Here is an 11,787-nt window from a genome sequence, read left to right as displayed (position 1 = left end):
CTCCCTCCCCCCACCTTTCTCAAATTGTCTCTTTGGAACTTTTTTAGGCACTAAGAAATCTTCCTTCAAGGCCTGGTCACCTGGTTTGCTATGTGGCATGGTTGTACCCTAAAATTTGTGGATTAATAGATCCCCAAGTGCTCTGTTCACATGTTAAGTTTGAACTAAAACAAAGTATGCATAGCGTACTAAATAAAGCTTTGAGAATCTAGGACTATAGGAGAGTGCACATAGTGTTCTAAGTAGCGAAGGCATGCGACATTATCCAATCATATGCATGGAGAGAAATCTCTCTACACTGTGTAAAGGTAAAATGGCCTTCAAATCAAGTCATTAGGCTTTCTCTAGTGAATGAATATTTAGAGAGAGAGAGAGAGAGAAGGTTGGGTGTCTATACCTATAGCCATTGTCTTATTGAAAACATATATACGTATAACATTCAATTTTTTGTCAAACATTCTGCCATTACTAGGGTCTCTTTGGAGACCAATTCTGGGCATTACTAGGAAGGAGATGTGGTAGTAACATAGGCTGGACTGTTTGAGAACTCAATAAACCTCTAAACAACAAAACTCATTAATTTATATTGAAGTGATGACGGAGAAGACGGATATCCTCCAAAGTGACAACAGAGCCATATCACTGATTGTGGAAGTTGCATATGAGTTGAGGGCTATTGTGGTCAACCAAGACTGTTGAATGGCTAGAGAACCCTGTATTTGGCTTCGTATAAGATTCAAGTTCCATGTCAATTGTATTGCCATCCAACAGCTACTGCCCTGACCACATCAGCCCTCAACACAGGTACTACCCAAGCACAGCTAGTCCTCAACTCTTATTCAACACCAAGATTTTCAGGAACCTAAAGACACACACAACAGACACACGAGGAAAGACGAAGAGATCGACTACAATAACTATAAGAGTTTTATTAATTGATGAAGCTAATACAATTAGTTTCAGCAACTACATAACCTCTCCTTATATACATAACTATTTCTTAGAAGCACTGCCATCTAAATTCCATCAATAATATGCAATGCTACCATCGGCAGTCCTGAGATGGCTTTTCTTCAGTCTCATCTGGAGATTGCTTGCCCTACAAATTGACAATTCGTTATGGTTTATACTCGAATAACAAGAAAACCAAGGAAAAAGTTAATTTTCATCACCTGATTATCACTGAACTATTTAGCTTCCATTAGTCCATACAGTTTCCCTTTCTTCTCCTTTTTCCCCATTGAACTTTTACATGACCTGATATTTTTAGTTTCATTCTGTACCATTTTACCTTCTAATTAATTTGAAATTTTGTTTCATCATGAAGAAATCAACAAAAAATATCTCTGCAAGGTTTAAGAACCCAGAATCAGACAATGGATTGGTCTCCATCGGTTTTGATTCGAATCGGCTAGAATCTTAGAAGTGGGAACTGGGAAGAAGCAGCAAAGATTTTCATAGATTTGTGACGTTTTCATTTAAAAGACGTAAATATCTTGCTAAAGAGGTAAATTTCATTCATTTTCTGTTATTTTACTAACTAAAAGAAGGAAAAGATGGCCAAAAATGGAGATCAAAGACCATTCATGGTTGCTTCCAAAATAGGCCGCAGGAGTCAGTGTTAATAGGAATCAGGTTTGGCCACCGATTCTGATCCATTTTCTGAAACCATGCATGTCCAGCACTAGATATCCAGCATTTGAAATTTTGATTACTTTTTGCAGAAAAATAATAGACAAGATGCTGTACTCACCAGTATTGATTGTGGAATACAACAGTGTCAGTTGCCACTTTTTCCCCATCATCATTGCGGTTCCAATGGTAGAATGCATGTGTTCTGTTCTTCAACTCCAGTGTGGAATGTCCATAACTGGCTTCTCTGAATGCAGAATAATCTGGTTGTGGTTCCGTAAAACTTCAAAATCAATAGAAATAATATCAGAAGGCTGTAGAAAAATGGCAAGAGTTTTCTCTAGATAATAAATGAACAGGATTGAACCTTCCTAGGGTTGAGTGTAACAGCACTTTGAAGTTCAATTTACCTTGAAGCAAGACCTTCCTTATTTCCTCCATCTCCAACAGTTATATATACAGGAGCTGATTTGTCAGGTATAGGATAAGGGTCACAACTTGAATCATTGTAGAATATATTAGAGATGCGGTACTGCAAAGAAAAAATATTTATCTATATGAGATTCCACCATACCTTACTAGCAGAATTCGCTGTCAATTGAGGCATAATAACGTTGGTGTTACATTCATTGGGCACCGAGACTGCAACTGAATGACGTACAGTGCAATGAAATGTGAATAGCCTATTGAACTACTGAAAATATCTCTTGTTGTCAAAACCATGATCTTTTTAATCATCATGGTCTTACAACAAATCCTTGTACCTGATTGGTTTGAAAATATTTTCCAATTCAATTAAACAGAGGGAACGTATTTCTGTTTTGATTATCAGAAATCTTCCTTATACTAGCATGGGAGAGGAGTTATCATCCTTAAAACAAGAGGCTGTATATAGATTGTTTTGTAGGAGTGTATTCATGGTGAATTTTTTAAACTGGAAGTGTAATCTTTCTAGTCAATTATGCTCCATTTGGCAGCCACCATGAAAGGAACCATTCATTTTGCTTTGCCCTGAATCTGAGTACTGTTAATTTCACTCAAATAGACTCATTATCATTCTATCATCAAAATATGAATAACAAAAAAGTTTGCAAGTAGAAAATACTTAAGGTCTACCTTATTTTGGTTGTTTATCACAAACCATGAGAACCTGAAATAAATCCATCAGAATTTAAAATGAAACTGACTTCATTCCACATAACATACCCTCATTAACTAAGACTACTTGATATTAACTTGATATACCTTTCAAGTAGGTGGAACTCAGTTCAATAGGACCAGCTAAAACCCCCATTGTTCAGTAACTGAAGCCAGATGCTCCTTAATTTTCTACCCACACTACATGTTATTGAAGGATAGCTAAAGCTTCGAAGGATTATATATTATCATCATATATTCTAAGAGGGCAAAGGTTTACTAAACTGCCCCAAAATTCGCCTATATGGCAGACATATGGGACCCAAATTTTGTGGATAGGTATAACCTTAGGTCCGCCAATCACATATCAAGTTTCAGCCCAATCAGACTTTGTTTAGTGGAAAAATAGAGCTTCGAAAATCCAGGACCGTGTGAGAGTGCAAAGCAAGTGATTGGAGCACCATAGGTGTGCATGGGCCATGTTCTCTCTCTCCAACATTTGAATTGCTACATCATCTCCCACGTGTCTCAAAATGGTACTGTTTAAGAATACCTTCCAAAACGAGGGCCATTTGAAGGTAATTTTCCCATTAAAAAACAAAAACAAAAACAAAAACAAAAACAAAAACAAAAACAAAAACAAAAATAAAAACAAAAACAAAAACAAAAACAAAAAAACAAAACAAAAAAACAAAAAGCCATGTATGCACATGTATGCACATGTGCAAAATGAATTTCCAACCATGATATGTTTTTCCTAATTGACCCTAGACGATGACAATGACCATCCCAACTACATGTGCGTGTGCGTGTGCATGTGCAAATTGATGTGTGTGTGTTTGCACCATACAGATATATGTTTTTCCAAATAGACCCTAGAGAATGACAATGACCATCCCAACTATGTGTTTGTGTGTGTGCCATACCGATCTTTCATAGGCATGGACATGGCCAGCAAAGATGAGATCAACTTTGTAATGGACAAACCAACTCTCAAATACTGCTTGCATAGCTTCACCCTCCATGAAGTGGGCTTCATTACTGTTATAGATTGGTACATGCATAAGGACAATAAGCCATGGCGTCTTCTCTCTGTCTACTCTTGTTAGCTCTTCTTTCAGCCACGTCCACTGAGGTGTGTATTTCACTGGTAATAATGGTTTCAGAGATCAGATGGAAATGCAGGTACAGTGAAAATCATCTAGACCACATAAAATAGGGATAAACAGATAAACTAATCCAAACAATGTCAAACCTCCACGTAGCTCATAATAAGGAAATGATTATTTTTCTTGTAGTTGAGGTCAATGCTCAGAAACAAAACCATTATATTAGCACAAAATAATAAAAAGTGCATTGACCAAAGTGTGATCAGGAATTCCAGGGAATTATAAAGGTTGCATTTTATGCACATGCACACCTGAATATCATCAAGGAAAATGAACTTTGAAGCACAAAAGATTCAAAAATCACATGATTTGGCCTCAAAGTTAACTGGGACAAAATTTTAATCAAAATCATGACACGGTTAATTAATGCAAAGAATCCACAGACCACACAGTTCATCGAATGAAAACACCAGTCACAAGGTTCAATTACATCAACCAATGTGCTTTTTATTGCTACAGCTCAACAATTCTAGTTCCTTAGTTTCGAAGACCAACATCAAGCCCTAGACCATGCCACAGCAGATACCTTCTCTGCCACATAATCTGGATCGGAAACAGAGTCCTGCAGCAGCAAGATCCTTCACATCATTTACCCAACAAATGACTGCTACCCTTTAAGGTAAAGGACATTTCTTCCAGGGAAATTTACCGCACCACCCCCTGGAGAATGCCACAACGATAAGACCACCCCCTCTATTTCACCAAATTATTCTCAGACCCCCTACCGTCAGTCACTGTTAAGGAATATACTATAATTGCTGATGTCAGCAACTATATTTTATTTTAAATACCAAAATGCCCTTATGAAATAGGAAGTACCAAAAATACCCTTACCAAAATTCCTTCAAATCTCTCCCCATTTCTACCGTAAAGTAATCAAATTTTGGCTCGAAATTGTCTCTGATACTATAACACAACGGCTGCGGAAACCTCTTCACCATAGAAATGGCGTCTTTATAAGAAAACCCAATGTTCTCCAAGTATTCGATCTTCGGAATGAACTTGTCCTCAACACTACAAGATAACAACGAAGTGTGCTTATCGACCTCTGCTATACCAATCCCTTGAAGAAAGTAAAGGGTCGGACGGAGCCGCTTCTCGACGTCGCAGACGAGCCATCTGGCACCTATTTATGACTCTACAGAGAGAAGTGCCCTTCACATTGGCTTCTCTAAGTAGGAATGTGAAGACGGGAATTATGTCTGAAACCCTGGAATTCAGAATCTCCGGGCACATACCACAGATTCGTCGGAACTCAGGCGGAGTGAAACCCATAGAGCGCATGAAATCGACAATGGATTTGATGTTTTCAAGAGATAAGGAGACGATCGGAGGGTAGTGGTTGACGAGGGAGAAGAGGTCGATGCCGATGGACTCCAAGTAGAAAACTTTTTCTTGGAACTGAAAGTTGGGGTCGATTCAGGGGATAAGGAAGGAAGTTTGGGGGTTTTGGAGGGCTTTTTGGGGAGGGAGATTGAAGTTTTGGAGCAGAGAATGTGACAGTGAAGAGGCACTATTCAGGAAACAAAGGACAATTGAAGGTTGGAGAAGGGAAAGAGGGTCTGAGAATGCATCGGAGGCCATTGCTGTGAGAGAAATGGAAGGTTTCTTCCATGGCTTCCTTCTTCCTACATGGTTGGTTTGTGAGAACGCAAAGACCACTTTCTGGTTAGGAGTTCCTTTTATTGGCCCCCAACAGATAAGGTTTTGGGCTTTGAGGAAATCTATAGAAAGACTTGTCTGCGAGACTCAATACAGTTAGGTTTCCGCAGTCACCGATTTCATCTAGGATTTTTCCTACATCTTTGTTCCCTCCGGATCGAAGGACTTGCAGGCTAGATAGTTTTCCGAGCTCCGGTGGTAGAGAACCCCCAAGACGGTTATCTAAGAGAGGAAGATTTTGAAGGCTAATGCAGTTCCCAATCTCGGCTGGAATCTTACTACCTGTGAGCTGGTTGGAGTTCAAGATTAAATCTTGGAGGTTCCTGAGCTTACCAATACTTGTAGGAATGCTACCCATGAGACTGTTGGACTAAGGTCGAGGATTGTGAGCGAAGGGCAGTCTCCAATGTCAACGGGAATAGTTCCGGTGAGGTTAGCGTCGGAGATAATAAGTTGTTCGAGGAAAGCGGAGGAGGAGAGTTGGAAGGGACGGAGTGGGTATAATGGTTAAAACAAAAGTTTTTTAATGGTAAGGGTATAATGGTCATTTTAACTCCACACTTAACACTGACTGACGGTAGGGGGTCTGAGAATAATTTGGTGAAACAGAGGGGGTGGTCTTATCATTGTGGCATTCTCCAGGGGGTGGCACGGTAAATTTCCCTTTCTTCTAATGGGATTTTCACTTCTGTGAGGCTTAAAGCCCATTAGTCTAGGTTATTTCATAGGGGACATAATTGTTGGTGTTATTAGCAGTTTATGTGTGTCTTGATTTCTTGTACCCTTTTTGAAGATTGCGTTGTTCTGACATTTTTGGTGGCGAATTGAAGGAGAAAAATTGTTAGGTCTATGGTGGTAGCAAAGGGCTTGTGCCTATCGAGCCCATCATTGATCCCGTATCGGGGTGCGGGGCTTCATACGGTACGACATGATCCGATGAGGCATTTTTGTCTTTTCACTTGTATTAGGGCTTCTATATATGAATGTATAAATAGGAGTGGTGTCTATTTTTCACCTAATCACAAATCTCCCTTGTCTTGCAGGTTTGAGTCTCTCTCTCGCGTTCTTTCATCAATAATCACAATACTTTTTGCATGGAATACATCCTTTGCGTTGCTTGATTTTCTAGTGTCCTGAACTCAATATATTTGCTTGCATGATACACAAATTTTGAATATTTTAACAGAAATCACAACCGATTGATTAATTTCAGTTGAGTATGTTTTAAATAAAAACAATAATTTTTTGTCCTTTCTCTGGTAGATATTTGTTCTCCTGATATGGCTACATCACATGCACATCATTAAATTTAAGACTCGAATTAAAACAAGGAAATTGGAATAGAAGGATTGTATTTTCTGCACTGAGGATCTTTCCTTTTATATTTACTTCCATGGAATTTCCTACTTTTTTACACCACTGGACAACAAACCTACAGATCACCACCTTAACATTTATTGACTATAAATTTAGTCACCTATCAGAAAAGAGATTATATTAGGATGATGGCACAATAATGTGAATATGAAAATGGGTAATTACCAAAAGCCGAATAGCTTGATAGAATGATGATATGAGCAGATGCACGCCGAATGGCATACCAAAGTGGATTACTGCTTTTGGAGGCCACATATGGTGTTTCATATCTATGTAGATATTGTTTGAAAGGAACTACTTCTCCCTGAACAAATGCAGCCAGATATAGTGAAACAGAATGGATATAGTCTAGATTATAATCACTGAAAGAAGTCATCTGAAACTTAAATAACATCATGTAGAGAAGAAAAGATGTTGAAAAAAAAAAAACATATATTAGCACATTCATTGAGAAGCTTGCTGCAGAATTACTTTTCTCAATTAATCAGAACATAATGTCATGGTTCTACATGATACAGGATTTCTCACATCAAGGATGTTATCTTAGAGTGAATATGACTGCACAGATTTTCTGCGCGGTCTGAGCACAAGACTCAGATTGAGACAGCAAAGAAAATGTTCTCAAGAGGAAATTCAAGGATTCAAAGCACTGAGCAATTATAAAGCAATGAATTCTTGCTTCCTTGTGATGGTTCCAATCCTGCTACAATGCACAAAATATTCAGTTTTACTGGATCATGACCATTCCACATACTTCCCATTATCCCTCAATCTTTCATGCTTTTCCAAAATGAAAATTGAATTCATATTGAATGTTATAGTCAACTAACAAGGTAGCAATTTTTGTGGATGAATCATCAAGTGGGACCCATAGAAAGCTGGTGCCAACCTTTTTCATGTGCACCATTTGTATGTACATGCTGTCTGTAAAACCATAGTTGGCCCCTCCTTTACAGGTACCTAAAAAGCAATTTTTTTTTTCTTTTTTTTTTTTAGATTAAACTGAGACAGAGAGTTCTGTCTAATTTAAAAAATAATAAAAAAATTAAGAAAATTAGATGAAACTCCACCTATAAATAAGATTCAGAGGAATTTGAATTCAACTACCACAAGAATCCTTGGGTAAAACTAACAAACTACTAAAGCAATGAGGTAAATATAATTTAAGTTATTTTATTACCTAAATAAATTGTGAAATTTTTTGTGGTTGGCAACCCACAGACAAAATTGGTGGGTTGGCGCAGCTGTTCTGCCATGCAGAAGAGTGATGAATGATGTGACAATTCTACCATTGATCAAGGAAATGGTCTAAATATGCCACACGTCAAATTTCAGCCTTGAATTCAGTCATCTACCCCCTCCCATCAACTCACATGTACATCCATGCACCCCTTATAATCCCGTGTACTCTCAGGATAGTCTTGGATTCTTCCTTGCTTTGTTTCCATGTGGCTAACTCCTACTGGGCTGAAACTTGATATGTGAACTAGGAACCTTGGGGTCTACTTGCCATTTCAGCCTCGCAATATCCACCACATAACAGATCTAGGCACCCACTCACCGATTTCTCCTATTGGTTGCCATCCACCAAAACTGCTCCCAAAAATAATATAGGGAATCTATTTTCCCCTTTTCTTAGTTTCCTTCAGTTTTCAAAAGTTCAGATTTAACATCTTTATGAGTCTTGACTGACCTTTACTCAAGTGGGCAGTGCAATTCTGGTACTAATATTCCACTACTTCATTTTTTTCTTTTCTTTTCTTTTGAATTTTTTTTTTGGGGGGGGGGGGGGGGGAGGAGTTGCTCGTAATATTCCACTGCTTTAAGTTGGAAAATGCACTTCAATGCATTAAGGCCTTCTTCTACATTAATTCCTTCAGCCAATATATGAAACAACCAAAATGGAGCAAAGCATAATGTCCCCTGTCAGCCTGACCAACAAGTGGTTCATCATGCTTTCGCAAGATTTAGATAGTTAAAATAACTCGATCTTGCACTTACTATATACATAGACACCAATTGATAGACACAGGAATTGGTGGACTGAACAGTCCAAGTAAACTACGGTTACAGGGTTATAATGATGATTACCATTTCAGGCATATACTCTATTTCATGATTTCCGACTGACCAAATCCATGGCTGATATGCAACACTGCGCTCAATAAAGCGGCCCCATGAATCCCACCGGATGCCAACATCGTTATACTCACAATCATCAGCATAAGACAGATCTCCAACAAATAAAACAGCCTGTGCTCCACTCTGCATGTAATGCTCAACGGTAGAGAGAGAATTATATGTTTGGCCCAAATCACCTGAAACATTTAAAAAAAATGTATTGAAGAATTTAATTCTATAAATCTATACACTATTAGAGATGAATCCTGTAGGTTACTGTTTCTCCATATAGTCTAAGTAATTACAAAAATTCTTAGTCTCAATATCTCAACTATCACTGCAGCTATGTTGCACATAATTACATGATGAGTCATCAAATATTATTATTACAACATTTTTAGTAAGAAAAGAGAAGGCTCTCACCTATGATTCCAAAAGTATAAGAAGCATCTGGGTGAATTTCTGGAGGCGTCTGAAACCAAAATTTCCGAGAAGAATCACCAGACCCAATCTTGTAGTAGTACGTGGTGTTGTGCTAAGAAGCAATAAAGCAAAATGTAATGAGATTTTGATATTTTATAGGCTCAAAAATCTTTGTCCAACTGATTAATGTAGGTTCTTATGGAAAGATAGAAAGAAAAACAAGCACCTAGAATTATGATCTGCAAAGATATTACAAGCTTAACATCTAAACTTTCAAGTCAACTTGTTATTGATTCATTATATGTTGTCATCCTAAGAACTTCAATAAATAATAATGAATACCGAATACTGAATTGAAAGTATGAGTTGATAACAAAAAGCCTTTTCGGGCTCTTTTCACATCATCATGTAATAGAACACTCACCTCAAGGCCATCAACAAGACAGTGATGAATGTAGCCAGATTTGTAATGGTAAAAAGTGTAGTTTGTCACTGTCCCCTCAGCATTAAATTCATATTGTTCTTCTGATGTTCCATATTGCACATTACCGGACCCAGTCTCTTTAGGAGTCACCCATGAAATTATTACAGCCTTTCCATCATAATCACCTTGGGTAATATGCACCTACAAGGCAATGTTAGGCAGTCAACACACATGGAATGAATGAAAAATATCATTGAAACAGCAACTTAGAGGTAAACAGAACTTATATGTCATATATAGGGGATACATACCAAACTCTTAAAGAGGATTAAAACTAAACAACTACAAGTATTGAGGATATAAATAGATAGGAATGGCAGAACATGTAAGATAAGTCTCAGTTGAGGTCAATCAATTTGGCAAACTATAACCTCAAGGAAAACTTAAATATGTCACATACAAAACTGGGCTCAAATATGATGTGGTTCCATCATTCATCATTATACAATTGAAAGGATATTCCCATAATCCCACATGATAAATAGCTTTAACTTGAAATGATGACTTGGATCGCTTTCAACGGTGACTGTTAATAACAAAGATGGCTCACTCTGGTGGTAAAACAGGCTTTAACAATGGCCAAGATGACTCAAGTCCCCAAAAATTCTCCTTTGTATTAAAACAAGAATTAGCCTATTAGAAAACCGAACAAATTCTTGCAAAATAAATAAGGAATTCTATTATGGACTTATCTTTCCAATGCAAAGAAGAAATGTTAGAAAGGGCAACAAAATTCAGTAACGAAACAGACACATATTTGGTGGTTGGTGTCAGAATTTGGCCCGTGGAGATGATAAGAACTCTAATACTGGAATTTATAAGGAAGAAAGTGCACTTATGAATAGAACCAAATATGTAATATTCAGATACAAACATAAACAATAGTTAATCAAATGAATGATTTGAACAACTACTTGTTGCTGCCAAAAACCCCGCTAGTCCAACCTACACAAACACAGACGACGGAGGCCCGGAACTTTGTCCGGGGTTAGTCCTCCGACGCTCAAGTCAGGGTCGGCCGCACAGTTCAATAAGGGAGTAATGGTGAGGGTCTCAGAGCTTACCTTCCCCTTTCTTCCGTGCCTTCTTATATAGCTCTTCGGCCTTAGGGTTTTTTCCCCCTTCTTCCCTCTTAGAGTCCTACTAGAATACGTCCAACCTTCTGGGGGAATATTCCCCTCATGCAGACGACGTGATCCCGCGTGATTCTGCGGGCGTGCCTCGGTGATTGAGCGTGCTCGAGTGTGAGTGGTTTCTTGGAACCTTCGTCTGGCGGAGGACACGTGTCCCAGCAGTGACACGTGTCATTGCCCCCACCAAGAGGTTATTTTGGCTATATCAGGAGCCCCCTTACTTCCACTAGGAGCTTCTTCCTGTGGGAGTAACCATCTTCTGAGGTTGACTTGTTCCCTCGGTCTTGGCATTACCAGTGACCAAGGCTTTAGGGTCGATCGAGAGAAAGACCTTTGGCCGCTTCGGATCGGCTTTACTGAGCCCCCTGCCGAAGGTGGGACCTTCGGTCAGCACCGCTCAGTTTTGCCGAGCCCCCTGCCGAGGGGGGCCTCGGTCAAGTCCGTTCGGCTTTGGCCGAACTCCCAACCGAAGGAGGGACCCTCGGTCAGGTCCGTTCGGCTTTGGCCGAACTCCCAACCGAAGGAGGGATCGTCTGCTAGGCCTGCTAGGTCCGTTCGGGCGCGAACCTCGAGGCTTCGTACCCTGACGTGGCGGTGCCATTAATGCTCGGAAGTCGTACCGCCATTCCTCCATCTATATAATGTGGGG

At 39.0% G+C, this 11,787-nt stretch overlaps 1 protein-coding gene and 2 pseudogenes across 3 annotated transcripts in view; 1 reads left to right on the top strand and 2 right to left on the bottom strand.

Moving 5' to 3' along the window:
- LOC122074239 overlaps window positions 1–403 on the top strand; it is a 2,066-nt pseudogene extending 1,663 nt beyond the window's left edge.
- Window positions 404–907: 504 nt separating this feature from the next.
- Window positions 908–11,787, bottom strand: part of LOC122074060 (bifunctional purple acid phosphatase 26) — a 12,651-nt gene continuing 1,771 nt past the window's right edge. For 2 of the 3 annotated variants that reach the window (XM_042638867.1, XM_042638868.1), the window contains 8 exons: window positions 9,946–10,146; window positions 9,522–9,633; window positions 9,069–9,295; window positions 7,143–7,281; window positions 3,696–3,916; window positions 2,043–2,164; window positions 1,754–1,915; window positions 908–1,099 (listed from right to left, as the gene is read on the bottom strand). In XM_042638867.1, coding sequence (XP_042494801.1) covers window positions 1,027–1,099; window positions 1,754–1,915; window positions 2,043–2,164; window positions 3,696–3,916; window positions 7,143–7,281; window positions 9,069–9,295; window positions 9,522–9,633; window positions 9,946–10,146 — 1,257 coding nt within the window. In that variant the 3' untranslated portion in view covers window positions 908–1,026. Of the gene's footprint in view, window positions 1,100–1,149; window positions 1,278–1,753; window positions 1,916–2,042; window positions 2,165–3,695; window positions 3,917–7,142; window positions 7,282–9,068; window positions 9,296–9,521; window positions 9,634–9,945; window positions 10,147–11,787 lie in introns of those variants that run through there. The other variant, XM_042638869.1, reaches the window with a different exon arrangement.
- LOC122074061 lies at window positions 3,924–7,136 on the bottom strand (annotated as a pseudogene).

This window comes from Macadamia integrifolia, chromosome 3 (genome assembly GCF_013358625.1).
Source record: "Macadamia integrifolia cultivar HAES 741 chromosome 3, SCU_Mint_v3, whole genome shotgun sequence".
Classification (NCBI taxonomy): Eukaryota; Viridiplantae; Streptophyta; class Magnoliopsida; order Proteales; family Proteaceae; genus Macadamia; species Macadamia integrifolia.
The sequence above is the reverse complement of the archived record's forward strand: the minus strand, read 5'-3'. Positions and strand labels throughout refer to the sequence as shown.